Raw genomic sequence first — 22,125 nt, forward strand, 5'->3', positions numbered from 1 at the left:
CAGCGCCAGGGGAAATTAAGGAAAATTCGTGGGGCACTTCATAACGGTTGCGGGAAAGCCAGTTTAAAAAATGGCAGCAAAAAGGGGACAAACAAAACCTGTGATTGTAATGCAGGGAAGGAGTTTTACTTTGGGAAAGCGAAACTTGCCGCCATCCCACCCCTCACATCTGCCTTTGCCTAAGCGGTCAAAAATAAAGAGATGTTGCACATCGCCTCCAACAAACCCTCCCGATCAAACGACATGATGTGGGCACAAGCGCAAGCCACAGATGTTCCAATTATTTTGAGCAGAGGAAAGATGACACAACCTCATGGCGTTTCGTGCAAGCAATGAAAAAAAAAAACCCTTTGCAATTGATGAGGCAGTAGCAAACTTGCCGCTGCTCGCGCAAACAGTTGCACTTTTCTGCAAAGCAGAAAAAAGGGCGGGAATCGAGTGTGGGCAGTTAGGGAGGTGGGGGAGGAGTGGGGGGTGGACTGGCAGCAGGAAGTGGAGTGAAGACAGATTTCTGTTTGCACTTTAAGGCTCCGGGCGAGGAAAACGTTTCATTTCTATTAATTCGCCGTATAAGCGAATGCTCGTAACACGGAGAAATTGTGCTCTGGAGACGTCTCCGGAATCCTTCAGTTGAGATGAAGTGTGAACATGCAAGGAAAGCCCGCAGAAATCGGAGCTGCAAACGAAGTGCGGACATAGCGGCTAGCCTGATCTCATCAGATCTCAGAAGCTAAGCAGGGTCAGCCCTGGTTAGTATTTGGATGGGAGACCACCAAGGAATACCAGGGTTGCTGTGCAGAGGAAGGCACTGGCAAACCACCTCTGTTAGTCTCTTGCCATGAACCCCCCCAAAAGGGGTCGCCATAAGTTGTCTGCAACTTGACAGCACACACACACACAGGGATTACGCACAAACACAAATGCCATCTTTCTGCTCAAAAACTCCATTCTCCAAAAGGGGCAATCAGGAGCAGAGAAAGAGAAGAGAATAATACTTAACTTTTCCTCTTTCTCATTCTCCCCAATGGCGCACGCACACAAACACACACATACACGTACGCACCATGAGCCTGGTTGGACTTATTTCCCCAAGGGGGAAATCCATTGCAGGGCATTTAAGGCAGAGAAAAATCAGTCAGGGTAACAGTGTGAGCATTAGGGTTGCCAGCTCTGGGTTGAGAAATACTTGGAGATTTTGGGGGTGGAGCCTGAAGAGGACTTCAACAGGGTATAATGCCGTAGAGTCCACCTTCCAAAGCAGCCATTTTCTCCAGGTGAACTGATCTCTATCAACCTGGAGATCACATAAGAGTGGGAGATCTCCAGCCACCACCTGGAGGTTGGCAACCCTAGTGAGAGTCCTGTCTCCATGCCTGATCTGCTGCTGCTGAAGCAGCTTCTCCAGTGGGAAAAAAAGCTATTGGTCATTCATATGAGGTCTAGCTTGGTGCTGAAGTGAGCTTTGAACCTGAAATTTTTGACTCCTAGACAAGTCGTTACACAGAACCATTTTCAGGACTCCTCCCCCATTCATGGCTGTTTATCATCCTTTCTTTTTCCTTTTGCTTAGACCTTTTCCTCTGCGGAGCAGTCATAGTGTGGATGAGCTCATTGATCGGCCAAGTGCCCCATCTACAGGCGATTATTGGCACACTCCTACCAGACCCCAGTCGCCAAGCCCTTCTCCTGCTTTGGTGGCGGCTGGCAGTCGTAGAAGCAGTGTGGCTAATACTGCAGCCACCACCTCAGACTCCAAGGTACGAGTACAGTTCACCTCAGACCGAAAGATCTAACTGTTATTGCACAGACTGGTGATGGTCTACAGATAACTTTCTGACATACTTTGACAAAGGGGTAGGGTTGCCAGCTCTGGGTTGGGAAATACCTGGAGATTTTGGGGGCGGAGTCTGGGGAAGGTGGGATTTGGGAAGGGGAGGAACTTCAATGCCATAGAGTTCAATTTCCAAAGAGGCTATTTGCTCCAGGTGAACTGATCTGTATCGGCTGGAGATCAGTTTTAATACCTGGAGGTTGGCAGCCCTACAAAGGGGGCTGGTTCAGGCTAGGTTTGTGTGCTGTTTAGGAGATGTGGTTGCTGCTAATGCACTGCTGCTAAGTGATTGGACTCCAGTGAAGTATTCAATGGTGAATCACGTTGCCAGGCAAGTCACATGGTTATGGCCCCTCTGTTAGGACCACTGGCAGTGATGTTGTAAGCAAGCATGTGATTTTTGGCCTTTGAATCCATTGCACTGAGATAGGAAATTGGAAAAGTAGAGCTGGGAATTTGTGGCATTTTCTCTATCGTGTAACTTCGTTATCAGCCTCCTGCTTTTCAGTGGGAAGCTCCATGCTCTCTCTCCGACAGCAACAAGGCTCCAGATTTTCCAGGTTGCGTGAAGTTGAGCCTGCCTCCTGTTGCTATATAGGCTAAACATTAACAGCAAGGAGGTTCTTTTACCCCCAGGAACCAGCTACTTAGGTCTGATTCCTATGTAATAATACTTGTAAGGCACTGCTCATAGATTCAGGAAGAAGCTGTTTGGGTAAGCTGGCATGAGGGAAAGCACCAGAGCATTGGCTCTGGCTAGTCTATATCAGCTGTTTGGTCTTAGGTGTATATGTAAACTATGGGATGGATATCTGGAGGTGTCTACCGGAGACTTGTGGCACATGGGCTGTGTATGACACCTAATTAAAACGATAGCTCCCGAAGATTGAAAAATAGGAATAATTGCTCTAGAACAGGGATCCCCAACCTTTTTGATCCTGTGGGCACCTTTGGAATTCTGACACAGGATGGTGGGCACAGCCAGAAAATGGGTATTGCAGGAGGCGAAGCCAGCCACACAATGGCTGCCACAGCTTATCTTCAGTCACACAGTGAAGATCCTTCTGCTGTGGTCACAGCTGCTGCCAAAAGCAATGTTTCTAAAAATCTGCACTGCCAATCAGATCTCCAGTGGCCAATCAGACACCTTGCTGGGCAAAAGCTCCACCTCACTCTGCCCTCTTTCTGAAAACACTTGGCAGGCACCAGGAAAGGTGTCAGAGGGTGCCATGGTGCCCAAGGGCACCAAGTTCGGGAGTTGGGGACCTCGGCTCTAGAATAACATTGGTTTAGAAAAACATTCACAAGTACTTCTGTGCGGCATCGGCACCATTAGAACTTCACAAGGAGATTCCCTCCTTCCTGGTTCTCAGTGAACATCACCCTCTATCCTGGACTGTGTATAGAGCATCTCCAATTCTTTCTCTAATTTGTGATGGTAGTTCTTACTTAGGCTTTAGAACTGGCCTACTTGGAGCTCTTCCCCCCCTTTTATTTTAGGTACTCTCAACCAAGTCCCTTTTGGTCTGTCTCAACTCCTTCCTCCTTCCAGCCTAGGCATCCTGCTTTTTTGCCCCAGTGGGAGAGTCTCAGTCATTTCTCTCTTCACTTTCCAGGGTCCCTTCAGTTCCCTGCTCTGCTCCATGACATCTCAGCCTGATTTCTGGTGGCTCCGGGGCAGCAGCTCTTTCTGCTAATAGTAGGACTTTGAGTGTTGAAAAGGGATTTGGGTGGGGCCTGGCCAGCAGGTGGAAATGCTGACCTTTCCATGCCTCCTGCTTGAGCATCTTGGGGTGCCTCTTCCAAAAGTGCTGAATAAGAAGCTATGGAAGCAGAATGCTAGTGCTGTGCTGTGCGGAAACCTGGGGCTCTCGGCCTCTAGGAAAGGAAAACAACATTTTTGCTGCTTGCTGTGGATTGAGAGTTAGGCCATGTTCACACAACAGTTACGTCCATGAAAGAAATGCACTTCACATTCTTAACACTCTGACTTGGGTTGCCAGGTCCCTCTTCTCCACTGGCAGGAGGTTTTGGGGGCTGACCCTGAGGAGGGCAGGGTTTGGGGAGGGACTTCAATGCCATAGAGTCCAATTGCCAAAGTGGCCATTTTCTCTAGGGGAACTGATCTCTATCAGCTGGAGATCAGTTGTAAAAGCAGGAGATCTCCAGCTGGTCCCTGGAGGTTGGCAACCCTAACTCTGACTCTGGTATTGTTGATACTGGGAGAGGAGCTGAAGTGTGGAAAGAAAGAGGAGTAATAATTCTGGTAGCTCTTCAGAAGTACAGCCTTTCCAGGGAATGCCTTTTTTTGTGCAACTGCAAGCAGAAGAGAAAGTCTGGGGTATCCTCACATAATTAAATGTAGCCCTCTTGTGATTACAGTGTTTTGTATTGCTGTTTGCAAAATATCTGTGCACTGCACAGAAGTGCAGCATGTTATTCTTTTAAAAGAACCTTTCATATCACATGTCATGCATTTTAAAAATTGTGTGAGTTCTGTATAGAGGGTTTACAGTCTTTTTTTGTTGAAAAGCACTGGGGGACATAGTAATTACTAGGAATAAAGCCATAGTTCAGCCACAGAGCACATTTTTTGCGTAAGAACGTCCCATGTTCAACTCCTGGCATCTCCAGCTAAAGGATTTTAGGGAGAAGGGGTGGGGAAAGAACTTTGCCTGAGACCCCAAAGAGCTACTGTTAGTCCATAGAGACAATACAGGGCTGCATGGACCTTAGTATAAAGCAGCTTGATATGTTTTTAATGACTGACAAATCCACAAACAAAACTCTTGCAGGAACAAATGAAAGAAACTGCCTGCTCTCCCCTACCCCCAGCTTCCTGGAATAACTACTGTTTCAAACTCATTACCTAAAGCTATTTATGTTCGTGTGAACATAGCCTTAGATGTGGTGGGTGTTGCTGAAGTGTGTTTGGACTCTAGATGTTTTCAGCTTGTTTGAAAGGGCTCCCAACCTTGGCTTTTGACCCTCCATAGTAACTGGTTGGCCACTGTGTGAGACAGGATGCTGGACCAGACGGACCACTGGACCAGTCCAGCAGGGCTCTCCTTATATTCTTAAAAATCTCTCTCCACGTGGAAAGGTTGTGCAGGAGGGGATTTTAAAAAAACATGGCTGTGTTTTCAAACACGCAGTGCCCCATATAGGTTTTGAACTGTGCCAGTAAGACATCTTGGAAAATAAACCATCACCAAAAGAAAGATCGGTTCCAGTGAAGGGCTCATATTTCAGGAGGTCAAACAGGGATGGGTGACTCTTCCCATCCAACAAGCAGAACTTTCTAGAAGCTGTTTCTAGTGAGTGATAAGCTACTGACTGCTACAAAACAACAGCTGAACTGTGAGGGAAAACTAGCAAAGGCTACAAATAGTGACTATCAAGGTGTGACTTTTTAGAGGAAGGGGCATAGAAAAGAAGCAAGGAGCAGAGAAGCAAGACAAAGGATCCTTGTGTTCTGTTCTCTCTATGAGCAAGGTCTGAGCTAGCCAGGGTGGGCCAAATTTATCTCCTGCAATTTGAGTGGGAAATTGCAGGACAGTGGTTAGGATGGCTTCACGGTAAGTGGAGGACTGCTGGATAGCAACACTCACATCATCCTGGGCAAGAGCTGTAAGAAACAAAGGTCTGTGTGGTAATGATGGGTGAAGGGATTAGGGAGCTGTTCAAAGTGGCTTCCTGCAGATGTCAGGTAAAGATTGGTACTGAGGGCAGCTGAGATCAAACCTCCCTGACAAATGATTTGGAACTTATTTGCAATTGGGAATTAGTAGTAGTTGCATGTTCATATATGGTATACTGAAGCCCTGTCTGGGTTACTGTTATATGTGCAGGAAAGCAGTAATGCAGGATTGTCTTCACATATGACTAGTGTTGTGCCTAGAAAAACGTTACCCCAGGTTGATCTGATCAAGGATAACACACTGGAGATCAGGAATTACTTTTTACAGCTTTTACTATTTAAAGGTACCAGTTTAAATATACAAGCTGGGATCAAATCTCTCTAGCCGAGACCAAAAGACAGTCACACTGCAGAAAGAATCACATTTTCATTTAGCGTTGATCAACCTTTTATAGACTTTTAACAATAAGGATACTTTTCTGTTTTTCCCATGGCATCATTCTTGGCTATTAATGTTAACAAGTCAGCAACTTTGGCAGCGAGCGATTCTCTAATTGCGCATGCGTTAGGTCCGAACAGAAAGTTTCTTACAGGGAACATCAGAGTCCCTTTGACTAGATAACAACTAGCGAAGCTCAAGGAAGCCGGCAATGTTCGGATTGAGGAATGTTATGTGGGTGCTTTTATGCAGACTGAGTGAAAAGCAAGAGAACAGGGTGGTGGTGGTTCTTGACACGCATTTATCTACACGGGTGTCATGTCTAAAAGGAGGATTCCTGCACCTGTTTATATACACAGGGGCAGTTTATAGTGCCACAGGTAAAATACCTTTATTGTGGGCTCTTCACTAGAAATGCTTTGGGGTGAGAGAACTCCATGTGACAATCCCTTATTTTACTGTCATGCTATCCACACTGGATACAACTTGACTGCATTGCCAGTGGAGGGAGGGACACAGCACGGTACATATCCTGTAGGCTGTATATGTGCTGGATCTACATTATCCTGCTGGGAGGTCAGTGGTGCAGATTCCATCTGAGTATATGAGTGTGTGATCTGGCATGTCTCTGCCTTTCCTGTTTTGTCTGTTAAATTCAGAAGCTATTCCTCCTTAGCCCTTCACCATGCTTTTGTTTGATTGCAGAAGTCAACAGGAAGAGAGCATCCACCAGAACTGTTCCCCAGGTAAGTTTTGGCTCTATGCTAGTCTGGGATTGACAATGTGATTATCGTCTTTCCATAGTCTGCTCCTAGCATATAGTAAAGATACACTTTTTTTGTATTTCCCATGTCTGTGTGATGCCTCACCAACCTGTAGTGTGCATTGTCAAAGGTTATTGTTTTCATCCTCTTAGAAATATATACCCAGCATTTTTTAGCATAGAAGAGAACATATCCCTAGGAGGAGAGTCCAGATGCCATATTATAAAGGTGGTATTTTGCAAATCTTAAAGGCAGTGCATGTCCACAGAAAGAAGGTGTAAGACCATGTCTGTTCACCTAACAGACCATTTGACCGTATCTGCCACTTGCCTATTGATTGAACTAAAAAATGGCTATTTTCAAGCATTACATGCCACAATAACCATATTCACAGGTTTTTAAAAGCCTGTATTATAAATGAAAAGATATTATTGTTATCATTTCTAAAAGTGACCCTAAGCTTGTCAGTTCCAATGTATAACATGACACTGACAGGACTTTTAGAAAAATGACTTCACATATATTTTCAGGTTGTAATCCTTACAACAACCCTGGAAAATGGGTTGAGTATCCCAAATTATGGGGTGAGACTTGAGAGAAAGTGACTTAACCTGAAAATACCTAGTGAATTCATGGGCAAAGGAAAGATTCAAATGGATTCAAACTCAGTCTCTAGGCCACTTATTTCTGTGGTTTGTTTATTATATATATCCTGCTTTAAAAAAAGCGGCTGTCAGAACAGCTTTTGTGCGTCACCCAGGCAGCCTCCCAGAGGGAACAGGGAGCAGGGTAAAGCCTGCTTGCTTACCTTCAGCCGTGTAACAGCCTCTTGAATCTCTGGCCTTCAAAAGCAATGTGATATTGACTTCCGGTAGTGCAGCTGGACTGAGCACATGTTTCCTGGGTTGCTCTCCCTGGGAAATCCAAGTAACGTTCAATTTGGGGAGCTGAATAGCACCCCAACCTGGTTCTAATCAGTGGACCGGGAAGCAGGATATTCCCTGCTGACGACAAGAGCGGTCTGACCCCTAAACTATCTGAGGGATCTTTCCAAATCCCCCGGAGGTTTAGATGCCGGTCCCGCCTGGCAAGAAGGGATATACTATCGCCAAGAACGCTGCTTCGGCAATAAGGCTCAGTCCTCCTCTATCTTCACCATCTAAACAACTATAAAGAAGCAAAGTACCTACTCTCCTAAAATCTGAGTAAGTTAAAAAGAACTCTTTTGTTTTACCTGGTCTGGAAGCTCCAAAAGATTGTTTAAACTCATCTATCAAATCCGTATCTCCTTACCCCATTCTTTATCGACTCTTTGAAAACAAGAAAGGATCAGATAAGCAGGCAGGAATCTTATCTTTCTAATCGGCGGCTAGACATAATAACCGGGACTTTTGAAAGACACTCCAGGCACCAATCAGACACCACGACGTGTAAGGGGGAGGGAGGTGTTGTCTTTCTAACAAAAACAAGTCTCCCTGCCACGTCCTTCTGGGAACCAGTTTATCATCGCGAGAGTTTTGGAGAACTTGGAATCGGATGTGTGGCATTATTGAGTAACCGGCAAACTCTTCCCAAGTTCCTGAACAAAAGGAAGACGGAAGATTTACGACTCAGACTCCTTCAGTACCTCCGTGTTATTTACGACACTGCTATAATTGTCTGGACTCTGTTATCTACTCCTTATAAGAACTCTCAGAAGCAGCAACCATGGAAAGCCTGACTAAACAACTGGATCAACTTCTTGTTTTGGTGAACACCCAGTATCAACTTATCAACCAAAAACTGGACATCATTCTTGATGATCTTAAGGATATAAAAATCCAATTCATCGCAATGAGACCAGAGATGACACTAGAGGGATCTCTAGTTGAAATAAGAGATGAACAACAGAACAGCTTTGCAAAGGAAACAGGCAACTATAATAAATCCCTTGCAGCATTCCAGCTGTTTACAATGGATTCGACCGAGAGTGACTTTGACTTCTGTCTTTATAATCTGCCTGATCAACTCTTTATTACTGGCCTGGAGAACTTAAAGGGTAGAAAAACCGAAATTACAGCGATTTCCCTTTTGGATACTGGAATGGAAGAAATTGGGCAGCAGATTTATTATGGAGTCTATTCACCAGCAGAAGAAATTTCATCAACAGCTTCCAAGGATGCCCTTCGGCGCTTAACATTACTGCGAAAAAGAAGAATGTGTTGGAAATTCCGGACAAAGGAATTTGTTTAAAAGAGTCTAGGTTTTCTTTTGGAAGGGATAAAAAAAAAAGGAATTGAATAACAGGCTTGGCTTTACTGGATATGGAGTTATATATGACATTCAAGAATTAGAAATACAATTAGTATATTGAGGGCTTGGGAGAAATGGAGGATTTATAAAATAATTAATGTTTAATGCAAGTAATTAATTATTCTCTGTTGTTCTAATCCATTTATTACTAGTTAGATCTATTAACATTTTTTTTCTTTTTACCTTTTTTCCTTATGACAGTATTGATTATTAATTTTTCCTTTATTGAAGAATAATTATGTTAAAGAGAGTAATAGGTATGAATAACAATATCAGGATTAGAATTTTATACAAAAGAGGCTACTAATTCATTATGAGATGGAGGGAGGGTAGGGGAAGTCAATATATTCTTGATTTTATATGAATACTGTCAATGTTTTTCACATTTCACTGGTTGATTATTTTAATTGCTGAATTTTTGTTTGATATTTTTGAAAAATAATAAAAAATATTTTTTAAAAAGCAATGTGATATTAAGAACAGAGATGTTTGAAAGGTGATTCTTCTTCTGTCACAGAGTGGCTAGAATAGGTTGGGGCATTTCCCCGCTACAGGGCTGAAATCGCCAGAGGAGCCCCACAAAGGCCAGGCACTGGCAACCCTTACCGATACATGTCCTATTGTATTAGTTGTGTCCATGACAATTATGTTTAGAATGAGTTAGTGACTGAGTTGCCTTTTATGTTGTAATGTGGCTTGCTCTGCATTGTTTCCAGAGATTTAGTTTTCCCCTTTGTCTCTTTCTAGGGGCACTAACCCTTTTGCCACTGTGAAGCTGCGCCCAACTGTGACCAATGACCGATCAGCACCCATCATCCGGTGAAAGCTGGCTGGGTTTGAGTGGGTGAATGGCACAGAAAGCTGTACAGAGCAATCCTTCCTGTTTCAGAGTTTAGGTTGGCATTCCCTTGGAATTGTTTTCTCACAAAGTAGCGAACCAGAGTGGAGGTCGGGTCCTTTTTCCGTTTTATTTTTCATACATTCTGTGTTGTAGCAGTTAATAAGGTCCCCGAGTCATTTTGCTTAGTTTTCTTAGGGCTTTTATGCATGATCATGTGCATTTCCCCTCATTTGCAACACAAAGACTGGCTTTTTTTCTGAGCCATCAGAGAGAGAATGTGATATACTCCCCAGCCCATACAGTCCAATCATAGCTTTATAAAAGAAGAGAAGTGCATGACAGGCATCTACCAGCTATAATTTGTGACATAATTTCACTGTTGAGCTACCCAACTCCTCTATCCCTCCCCAGTCACAATCCATTAGTTTCTGTGTCATTTTATAACATGGTTTTGTTTAGTTTTAGGGATTTTTAAAAGTTGTGAGGCAGTTGTGCTGCCCAACCAACGAGAAACAGTTTTTTAAAAAGAGAGAGATTAAACACATCCTCCTCTCTCCCATCACAATCACAGGTTCACAGTGCTACGATCATCTAGTCTAGTTTGGTTTTGAAATAGGATTATTATGATCAGATAGCTTCCACTGACAGTGGCTCCCTCTTGAGTACACACGTGGTGGCTAACTCCTGCTTGTTTCTATGCAGTACTTGGAACGGCCCTCAGAACTTTCTCTGATCTTGTAGGAAGGTCCTTGGAATTCTTCTGTGGGAGCCTAGCTTCTACTCACATTAGGGTTGCCAACTTCCAGGTAATAGCTGGTGATCTCCTGCTATTACAACTAATCTCCAGCCAATAGAGATTAGTTCACCTGGAGAAAATGGCCGCTTTGGCAATTGGACTCTATGGCATTGAAGTCCTTCCCTCCCCAAACCCTGCCCTCCTCAGGCTCTGCCCCAAAAACCTCCCACTGGTGGCGAGGAGGGACCTGGCAACCCTAACTCACATCCAGCAGATACCTCTTAGGGATACAGATTGTTGATATGGTGCAGGAGGGACTAGCATAGGTCCTCCCTCAAGAAGGTTTGAAAAGAACATAAGAAAGATCATGCTGGATCAGACCAAGGTCCATCAAGTCCAGCAGTCTGGTCTCACAGTGGCCAACCAGGTGCCTCTAGGAAGCCTCCAAACAAGACAACTGCAGCATCATTATCCTGCCTGTGTTCCCCAGCACCTAATATAATAGGCCTGCTCCTCTGATCCTGGAGAGAATAGGTATGCATCATGACTAGTGTCCATTTTGACTAGTAGCCATGAATAGCCCTCTCCTCCATTAACACGTCCTCCAGTTGTTCTCCTACAGGGACAGAAAAACAACAACAACCATAACCTGCACCAGGGAATCCAAGCCTGTACTGGCAGTGGATGAAAGTAGCCATTCAAAGAATTTATTTTAAAAGCACTGAAGGGTTACACTATTTGCTGAACAAAGAGTAGGCCAAAGAGCCTACCTGCAGGTAGATCTTAGCTACCAGTTATACCACCAGATTCCATCCCAGCAGAAGAGCCCCCCCTACCCTTTGCCAGATCTAGAGGGCCTTCTGGTTAAAGATACCGGGCCATTCGCTATCACATTCATCCACTGTGCCACCTACCTCAATCAGCAGAACTGGGAGTGGCTCTGGAATTGCTGGGGAGGTCTACCTGCACTGCCTTGATTTTTCAGTCCGATTCTGTAAATAATGCTAACAAAATTGTGTGTGGTTTTTTTAAAGAAAAAAATAAAAAAGATAACAAAACTCTTACTGGTTCCTGAGTCTATCTTTTCATATTTAAAGTTTGCCTCTTCCATTTTATCCTTCCAACAACTCCAAGAGAGGTAGACTGACTGGCCCAAAAATCACTCAATGAGGTTCATGGATGAGTGGGGATTTCGAACTCAGGTCTCCCATGTCTTACATACTAACTGCTACACCATGCTGTCTCTCAAGGTCCATTTTCCAGTTCTTGAGTTCATAGAGTTGCTAATAATCTGAAGAAACAAATGTCCTAAAATGTACCCCTGGGTGAATTTACTACCCTGGTTGTTCTTTTTTTGGCAGAAGGCAGACAAAAGTGGCTCTAGAAACTTCTCTTAGGACATTGTCATGTATGCAATAGTGAACAATGTCCCCAAAGTATAGCCACTTTCCACTTAGGTTTACTTTCTGCATTTTAAAAAAGGACCTGAGATAGAAAGCAACTCCAGAAATCTATGTATTTTGACACTGGGGTAGTGTTTTTTTAACCCAATTTAATATATTGCAGCTAACAAAATAAAATACTGCTTCAGATAATCATTTTAAGGTGCTCTGGAGAGCTGCTGCCCCTCCTGATGGACTGGTGACTTGATAACAGCCCTGAGCTATCATCCTACAAGCTACCTACAGCTGCTTGTCTTTTGCAGTCTCTCATTTTGTAATTGGAACTCTCCTGGAAACAGAGAGGACTTGCAAGAGAAGAGAGAAAAGGCTCCTTCATCAAGACTAAGTTCTTATTTTATTTTTCTAAATATTTTCCCCATGGTGTGTTATTTGGATGATTTAACAAATGGGCAGGACAAGTGTTGGAGGTGTTCTGCTAGGGAAAATTTGCTGCTTCAGTTCAATCCTCCCCCTCTGCTTATGTGTAAGTCCTATGTTTGTGTATAGAGTTGTTGTGTTGGGTGGCATGCTTTGTTAATGGACTGGGCAGTTGTTAGAAGTGCCCAGCCAGAGAGAACTTCACACACACACACACACACACACACACACACACACACAATTCTTATCTGTAGGTCCTCTGTGTGCAGAGCTAGTGTAGTGGGCATTAGCAGTGGTGGCACAAGTGGCGATTGACTAAGGCTCGATATTCCAGTCTATAGTTTTATTATATTTGCATAGCACAGTGGAGGTGCCCGCAATCATGCACATCTGAGTTTTGACAATGCTCTCAGAACTATCCTCAGCAGTGATGCTGAAAGTGATGTCGCAGGTTCTAAAAGCGGTTTTGCCCTCCTGGCCTGAGGCCGGTGGGCTCTTCGGAGGGATCAGCCTTGCAGAGTTTTATCGTGCCAACCTCCTTGGTGTATTTTATAGGGGTATTGAATTAGGGTGCCTAAACTGAGTTTACTTTTAATGTGTTATGTTTTAATTGACATATCTATATTGATGTACTCTTGTTGGAAGCTGACCTGAGTCTGGCATCGGTTGGGGAGGGCGGGGTATAAATCCAATCAATCAATCAATCAAAATAAAGAGTATGTTCCACACCCCGAAAGCTGTTCAGAACCAGAAGACCATGTTCCTTCAGAGCATTCCTTAGCCTCCACTACAGACCACTGATAAGGACCAGTCTCTGGAAAGGCTGCCAGAGAAACATGGAGGGAGGTCCTGGACCCATGGTCATCCAAAAGGCAGAACAGCTAAATTTATTTATTTTATTATTATTTTTTTATTTCTTGCCCTCCCTCCCCAGCAGAGGCCAGGCTCAGGACAGGCCACATCATTTAAAATACACATCAACCATAAAAACTTAAAACAATAAAACAATATAGTTTAGCTAAAACCAGGCAAGTCTCAAGATGGGGCTCCAATTTCTACCGACTTGACTGAGTAGACAGGCAGGCCACCCCCTCAAATGGATTCCAGCATATAATACAGAAGGGGGGGGGGAAATAGGGAGGCCAGTTGGTATTCGTGGCTGCCCTCAACTATAGGCCTGGTGGAAAAGCTCTGTCTTACAGGCCCTGAGGAACTCTTTAATGTCCCGCAGGGCCCTGATGTCACCAGACAGAGCATTCCACCAGCCGAGAAGGCCCTGGCTCTCGTCAAGGACAGCCGCACACTCTTAAAGCCAGGGACCACCAGTAGGTTATTATCAGCAGATGGTAATGCTCTTCAGGTGGTATATCAGGAGAGGCGGTGGCAGGATGGCAACTGGATCCTTTCCAAGGCAAACCTGCAGAGGGTGCCATTGCTGATGTAATTATGTGTGTGGGAAGTGCCGTCAAGCCACAGCTGACTTATGGTGACAACATAGGTTTTCAAGGTAAAAGACGTTCAGAGGTGGTTTGCTGTTGCCTGTCTCTGCATGGGTTGAGAGAGTTCTGAGAGAACTGTGATTGGCCCATGGTCACCCAGCAGGCTTCATGTGGAGGAGTGGGGAATCGAACCTGGTTCTCCAGATTAGAGTCTGCCCACTCTTAACCACTATGCCATGCTGGCTCTCTACTGATGTAGTTACTGAGGCACAAATGGAAGGATCTGTTCCAAAGTTCCACGGGCATTTCACCACACCACAGCTAAAGACACATTCTATATGAACACCCATGGCCAAAGAAGGAATCAAAGAAAAAAACAATGTTGGAACTTTTTGAACTACTGTTTAACGTTAAACATTCTTTACCTTATCATCCATGAAACAAACAGAGAGGGAGAGTGTATATTAAGAGAATGGAATGAAAGCAACCTTAACAACGTGAAAGTGTGGAAAAACACCATTGACGTGGTGGAGCTGAAGGCATCCCTTGGACTGCTGTTTCTTGCAGGGGCGTATCATGAACCCCTGGAAGAAACATGGGATGCATGCTCTGCATGCTATACCAGGTAGTATATGCCCTCACTTTCTCTCACAGGGTTGTTGTTGTTGTAGGGCCAGCCTTGGAGATCTACTTCCATGGATTCAAGTGAAATACTCACAAGAGCAAAAGAAGGGTATGGTCCCCAGTCCTGGATGGCCCAGGCTAGCTTAATCCTGTCATATCTCAGAAGCTAAGCAGGGTTGGCCCTGGTTAATACTTGGGTGGGAGACCACCAAGGAAGACCAGGGCCTCTGTGCAGAGGGATGCAATGGCAAACCTGCTCTGTTGCCTTGAAACCCCTACTGAGTTGCCATAAGTCAGCTGCGACTTGACAGCATTTTACACACACCTGGTCCCAAAGGTATGATCAGAAGAAAGACGACACAATAACCTTGCTGAAGCTAAGCTGGCCTGGGTCTGATCAGTGCCTGGATTGGGACACTTCCTGGAACCCTAAGTACGCTTCTTTGTGTTCCATGACAGCAAATATATGAGAAATAAGGAAAAGGTTTCAGCAGAGTGAGGTCGAAGAAAACTTAAAGTCTTTATCTTCAGAACACCTTTGTGAATCCTCCTGTCTATTGCCTTTGGGTTCTAACATCTCATAGCCACTAGGGGGCGGCAGAACATAGCAGTCCTTCCCCATTCCTCCTGCTGCCCTTTGCTAAGGAAGGGCTGGGATGATGTATTGTTATCATCTATGAACATGCTAGTTAGAACTGAAGCATCCAGTTCTGTATAACATGAGAGGCCTCATGAAAGACTAGTGGCACACACCTTGGTACACCCTGATCAAGGAGGCAGGAAAGCAGAGATGCTTTTTTTTTAATGTGGTGGTCATATGTGATTATCATTTACATGTTTAAAAATTGTCTGGAAGCCAATGTGAGAGCTTTTGGGAGAGGGAGTGGGACAGAAATTATTTAAATAAACATCTTTAGAGCCCTAGCTGCACTTGGTGAAGAAGGGAATCTTAGGATGACTAGATACAATGGTGATCAGGGCTCTTATACCTTGAATAGCCATCCAGAAGAGAGAATCTTGACAGCTACAACTCTCTTGCCAGGATAACAAACTTTGCCTGCAACCATTTGCTCTTCCACAAAACTACGGAATGGTACAGGTGTTTTATCATGATTTGCAGTTGAGCACCTAGGGAGGACGGGGACGCACCACTGAAAGACTAATTCTGTGTTCCCCTTTGCATCAATAATCTAACACAGAAGAGAATGTGTAGAAACATGAGTCTATATTTTCATATTTCAAGTTTGCCTTCTAAGTTGCATACAGGAGATCTAACCTTGGCGTAATTTTTTGCTTTGCTTTGCTTTTTTGACGTTCTCTCACATTTTTATACCACTCTTTCTTCAGGATGCTCAGGGTGGCATGTATAACTTTTCCTTCTTCCATTTTAGTCTTATCACTCTGAAAGGGGTTAAGAAGAACGAGAGAGAATGACTAACCCAAGAACATTCAATGAATTGCTTAAAAAAAAAAAAGCTGGGAATTCAGCGAACCTGCTATAGCAATATATAAAGGGCTGATTTTCTTTAAAAAAGGTCTCTGGTAGGGGGCAGTGGCCACCATGGGAAACTGAGGCAAGGAAAATGGTGCTAATGTGAATGGATCGTGGAAAATTCATCCACTCGGGTGCCACCTTGGCTTTGTGGCGATGTTTCCCAAAACATCATAGCAAAGCAGGCTTGAGGAATATTGATGGAAAGACAGAAAAACACAGGATGTGCACACAATTGCCTTCACTTCCTCTTCCCACCACAGACACCTTGTGAAGTAGGTGGGGCTGAGAGAGCTCTGAGAGAACTGTGACTAGTCCAAGGTCACCCAGCAGGCTTCATGTGTAGGAGTGGGGAAACCAACTCAGTTCACCAGATTAGAGTCCACCACTTCTAACCACTACACCACGCTGGCTCTAAAGGTAAGCACCAGCACCTTGAACTTGATTTATTTAAGATTCATCAGATGATATTTAAAAGCAATAACTATCTCTTGCCTTCTTCCTTATTTGCAAAATGAGAATTATCTACCTCAATGAACAAGGTTTGGGACACAATCCAACACAGAATAAAGTGCACTTAAACCCAATACAATTCATCTAAAGCACTTTGTGTATAAAATAAATCGTCCACTGCTTCAGTTCTTACGAAAACTCCTAAATGCCCCTCGATGTGTTGCTGGCGTTACTCTTCGTTCTGAGTTTGGCCAAATGTCACTTGAAGCTAGGGCGTGGTTGGCCACCTTTATACTACACCTTAAACTGTGCTTTAGCACTGTGGGGTTCCTAGCTTCTCTGAAACATGACCCTTTTAAATCCTCATGGCAAAAAATCTTAGATGAGAAACTGTCGTTGTTGGGCTTCTCGCAGGATATGTTATTAAATCTTGGGAAAACTGAAGCTTTTACCAAAATTAAAAAGCGCATTAAAGAGCTTGATTATAACAGCACTACTTTTCGTGCTCGTCGCATCTGTTCATCCCAGTTCTTCGGAATACCCCCTCCACGTGGTCTGCCTGCCTATACATATTATCTGACAACTCCTCGTCTCTGTAGAGCTTTTTGCTTGGCTAGATTGAATGCTAACCCTTCTATGGTAATGCAGGGCAGAATTCTGAATATACCATACTCAGACAGGATCTGCCCTTGCTCTTCTGGCTCTATTGACTCATTAGCCCATGCCCTTTTGGAATGCTGCTTTTACGAGGATCTTCGATTGCACTATATTTCCCCCCTTTTAACATACAAATCCAATGCCTCTGTGACTGACATAATGCCTTTTTTACTAAGAAATAGGGACCCCAAGGCTACATTGTCAGTGGCAAGATTTGTTTCAATCTTTATATCCCTCCAACACTAGATATATGCTGCTCAAGATCAATTGATCAAGGAGCTTCTAAGGGATAAAAGGATTTAAAAAAAAGGTATAAAATAAAAATCAATAATGTTTAAAATTGGCAAGGTAGAGCTAACCTTCCCTCTTCCTCCATTGGACACAGAATAAGAGTGCACATTCAAGGCTATTTAATGAGCATCAGTTATCCCTTAATCATTAATTACTATCAAATTAAGAGATTACAGAATGGTCGCTGGATTGAATCTCTCCAAAAGTCTTACACAGGAGAATCTAATATTAGTGATTAGTGGGACAGATCTTTAGATCTTAATTAAAAACAAACCGCAAGGATGGGATCTTGTGTATACGCTATGACATAGTAGAGGAAATTGGCCTGACCTGCGTAGATGGAAGGTTTACCTCCCCTCGCTCTCGGTAAATTGATATTATGTGGGCCTACACCGCAACCTCCCTCTTGCCACACAAAGCTGCCCTCCCCATCCACCTGCATGGAGTTTGGTTTCTCCTCCCGTGGCGCCAGGTGTAGTGCCTGTCAGTCACCTTTTAAACCTGGTTTAATGAAAATATTCCTGGCCTGGGGGGTGGGGGTTACTCCTGTGAGGGGCAGAGAGGTGTCGTCCCCCCCTTCCTCTATGAGCGGCTGGTTCTCAAGGCTTCGGCCGGCTTCAGCACAAACAGCTCATTGTTGCTGAAGCCCTCATGAGCGGGAGGGGAGGGGAGAGACCTGTTGTGGCTCCTTTAGCCAACGAGCCTTGTTAATATAAATTAAACCCTGTCTGCAAGCTCCGAGAGCCTCTACATGCTCCCTTCCCTACCTGTGCTATTTCCCCCACGAGAGGAATTTATAGACGAAGAAGGGGAGGGAGGGAAAGACTAAGAGGCTTAGAGGATTAAATACCAAGGCCTTTCACTTCTAGGACTTGCCAGGGTAGGTATTACAACCTACCTGGCCTCACTGGTGACTTGAGCACCAGTTTTATTTATTTTTTCCCCGCAGTGGCCTAACTTCACCCCATTGCTTTTCCTGTCAGAAATACTGTGCCAGTAGAATTCCTCCCTTTTCTCCTGGTGGGGCCGGCTTTCCCTTCTAACCGCTGCAAGGCAGAGTGTAGTTCCTCGTGTGAAGGTTTCCGCATAACAGCCTTTCTGTGTTGGGAAAGCCACCTGTTCAAGATGTTAAAAGTGCAGGAGTCCTATTTTATACATATGGAGTGTGGCTTCGTTGTGCCGCCTCACACATTGTTTACCATTTTTATTTACTATATATGACTGACAGGATGACATCATGCATTAGCACAGTATCATAATCATCACCATCTTCCCTATCTCTAATTCTCAATTCTCATTACCTGCGGATACTTAAATCTAGACACTGGAGCCATAAATCAAACAAAATAGATCTTTCTGCAAACCTGAGAAAAGCCCCAGGTCTCTCTCTCTCTCTCTCTCTCTCTCTCTCTCTCTCTCTCTCTCTCTCTCTCTCTCTCTCTCTCTCTCTCTCTCTCTCTCTCTCTCTCTCTGTGTATATATATATATGTGTGTGTGTGTGTGTGTATATATATATATATGTATGTATGTGTGTATATATATATATGTATGTGTGTGTGTATATATATATATATATGTATGTATGTATATGTGTGTGTGTGTGATATGTGTGTATATATATACTTATATACTTATATATATATATACTTATATATATATAAGTAATATAAGCAGCACCTGTACCTTTAAGAAACAAATGCCCTCTGCAGTGGCCATTGTGGGGGTTGCTAGGCAAGCACACTTTAACCCCATGGTTTATGTCCCTAACAGGAGGGGGAGGGGGCAGAGCCCTTGTCAGGCCGGTTTTGGCCTTTGAGGGAGGACCGATTGCAGCTAGGCACAGCAGCAACCACTGGCAGTCATAGCTGCTCACTACTGTTCAGTAGCAGCCACTGCAAGAAAGTCTATGTGGTTAGAGTTTCCAACTAGGATCTGAGAGACCTAGGTTCAGTTCCCCAAATACAGTGGAGGATGGGAGGCAGATCAAAGGCAGGTTAGCTGGTGGGTGGGAAAGACAGAAGGGAAAGGGTAGAGGATACAGGGACTGCCAGGAGGAGGTAAAACACGAAGCACACTTCTCCAGCAGCCGTTACAGTATTTGATTATTTGATGCCAGTATGCAAAGGCCAGCCCACGTTCAGAACACATGCACCAATGATCAACTGAAGAGAAATTCCTACACAGGAAACTAGAAAGGAAGCTAGGAAAGCAGGGCAGGTTATCTTGCTAAAGTTATCTTGGTTACAGATTCCTGAGTTCTCTAGTCCTGTAAGTAGCTACTTTTCTCAAGAAGACATCCACAAACACTCGATCAGAGAACATAGTGTCATAGTAATACTTATTTAGACTGGCTGCTGTGGCATATTCCCATGTGACACAGGTATTGTTCCGCATTGTTCCATGCTGTGGAGGACATGAGAACAATGTGAAAGGTGGTTTGGGTCTCCATTGGGGAGAGAGGCAGGGTATAACTGAAATAAATAATAAATACAGTGGAGGATGGGAGGCAGATCAAAGGCAGGTTAGCTGGTGGGTGGGAAAGACAGAAGGGAAAGGGTAGAGGATACAGGGACTGCCAGGAGGAGGTAAAATGAAATGCCACCTGCAATTCCTTGCGGGTCCCCAACCTGTGCCTCGCCACACCTGATTTGACATTGTATTGGCTGAATAATATCAAATAGTACTAGTTACAGAAGTTATTGCCAGTTATGTAGCCCACCTCAAACAAGCATGAAAACACCCCTAATATACAACAATTACATTCTTCACAGACCCACACAAGAGTTTACATTTCCAAGAAATCAGACAACTGATATTCCCAGAATTGTGCTGAGAAAGCAGCAGGTAGAGAATTTTCTTTAGTTATCCAATGTGAAGATCTTTTCATGAATAGCACAAAGTAAAAAAAAAACCACATACACAAAAGGGAATTTAATTTATACATCTTATCTTGTGAGATTTTAATTTTTTTCTTATTTTACTTTTCAAATTTATAGCCCATCCTCATTCCTAGCAAGCTAGGCTCAGGGCGAGATGATGGAGTACCTTGATAATAACTCAGTTTGGAAAGTTATCACTCTTTATCTCATAAGAACAAAAGAACAGCTCTGTTGGATCAGACCAGTGGTCCGTCTAGTCCAGCATCCTGTCTCACACAGGCGAACCAGTTCCTCTGGAGGTCCAACAACAGGGCTTAGAGGCTGAAGCCTTCCCCTGACGTTGCCTCCTGGCACTGGGATTCAGAGGTTGACTGCCTCTGAATGTGGAGGCTCCCTTTAGTCACTAGTAGCCACTGACAGACCTAGCATAGGATCTCTTCACAAACTAAAACAGGAGTCCCGTGGCACCTTAAAGACCAGGAACATTTATTCCAGCATAAACTTTTGTGAACCAGAGCTCACTTCCTCAGATGCAGAGGACAGTGTGAGATGCTTCCAAGTGCTGTTACCTAGTCAAAAGGGGAAATGTAGTGCAGGATGGAATGAGATAAGCAAATACAACGAGAAGTTAGAGATGTATTGCTGAAGTAATATCTATAAAATATATGCTTATCTCAAGTCACTTTTGACTAACAACATTTGGAAGCATCTCACACCCATGCTGAATTACCTTTTGGACTGGATCCGGCCTCTCTTTGTAATGCTTTAAACTCAAACATTGTGAAAATTTGGTGCAGCTCTAGAAATCATAGATTCCATAAATACATGCCAATCATGAATATTCAAAAGAGGTTGATATAGGCTCCTCCTACTGACCACAAATTTCCTCTTTATATGAACACCATTAAATGAATCTTATTTTGGCTTCTCGCAACCTCTCCTCTATTCTATTATTGCTTTATTCAGAGTGAATTCAAGTTAATTAAAAAGAAGCAAGTTGCATTGTGATGTCAGATATAGTCTCCCCCCCCCCAACCCGGTTGTCAGCAGAGGGAGCTTTGCTTGATTTACCTTTGCTTTAACGTATGACCTGGATAAATGAACCACTTCCCCAACCAGGACACTAGTGAAATGGTTTGGAAATGCACAGGACAGTTGCTGGTACATTGCTGGATGGTTAATTTGTTCCTGACTATAGCTGCTGCTCACGTATTGGTGCACATACATCAGCCCACTCTGCTTCTTCTGCACAACCCAAAATTTTAACTCTGCAGCCCGTCTGTCTTGACCTCTGCTCTGATATTGCATCTTGCTGCACCCTCAGTGCTGTGCCCTGGCCCATTATTGCATCCTGACTGTCCCAGTTTTCCTCCTTTATTATGTCCTATGAGGCAGCCCTGTCTGATGAGCCAAGACCAATGTCTCTTCCCCCATCCTCCCCAAAAACTTGTAGGAAAGCATCAAGAGCAGAGGTGATGGCAGCTTAAAGAATCTGCAGGCCCTCTCTCCGCTACTTCTTGCCTTGGAGCAACAGGATTACAAGGGGATTCCAGTCCGGGCTCCGCGCCTTTCCATTGGTTGGGAAAGCCTCTTAAAAGTACAGAAGTTATTTCTGCTAGATCAGCAACCTATGATTGTTTAGCGACTTTAAACATAAGCAGCTGCTGACCCACATCCACACTGTAAACACCTTAGAACTTGAGCTTTGCTGTGACCAGGCTTTGCTGTGACCAGGAACTCCGGAGGGGCCCTGGAAAGAGGACTTGCACGGGAGATCACTACATGACCCCTCTCCCCTCTCATCAGGCTTTCAGGAGAGGAGCACAGGGCAGGATCTCTGAGAGCCTAAGTTGGATGGAGACATTTCCTGGCTGGAAAAGAGGAATGCAAGCAATGCAAAGGTGCCTTCCAGGGGTTTTGTACCGAT

General features: G+C 44.1%; 1 protein-coding gene across 1 annotated transcript in view; it reads left to right on the top strand.

Annotated features, from left to right (window-relative positions):
- The window catches only part of BAIAP2L2 (BAR/IMD domain containing adaptor protein 2 like 2), a 33,560-nt gene extending 23,666 nt beyond the window's left edge, over window positions 1-9,894 (top strand). The window contains exons 12-14 of the mRNA XM_056847412.1: window positions 1,571-1,757; window positions 6,616-6,656; window positions 9,714-9,894. Coding sequence (XP_056703390.1) covers window positions 1,571-1,757; window positions 6,616-6,656; window positions 9,714-9,789 — 304 coding nt within the window. The 3' untranslated portion in view covers window positions 9,790-9,894. The remainder of the gene's footprint in view (window positions 1-1,570; window positions 1,758-6,615; window positions 6,657-9,713) is intronic.
- Window positions 9,895-22,125: the final 12,231 nt, after the last annotated feature.

Source organism: Euleptes europaea, chromosome 3 (assembly GCF_029931775.1).
Source record: "Euleptes europaea isolate rEulEur1 chromosome 3, rEulEur1.hap1, whole genome shotgun sequence".
Lineage (NCBI taxonomy): Eukaryota > Metazoa > Chordata > Lepidosauria > Squamata > Sphaerodactylidae > Euleptes > Euleptes europaea.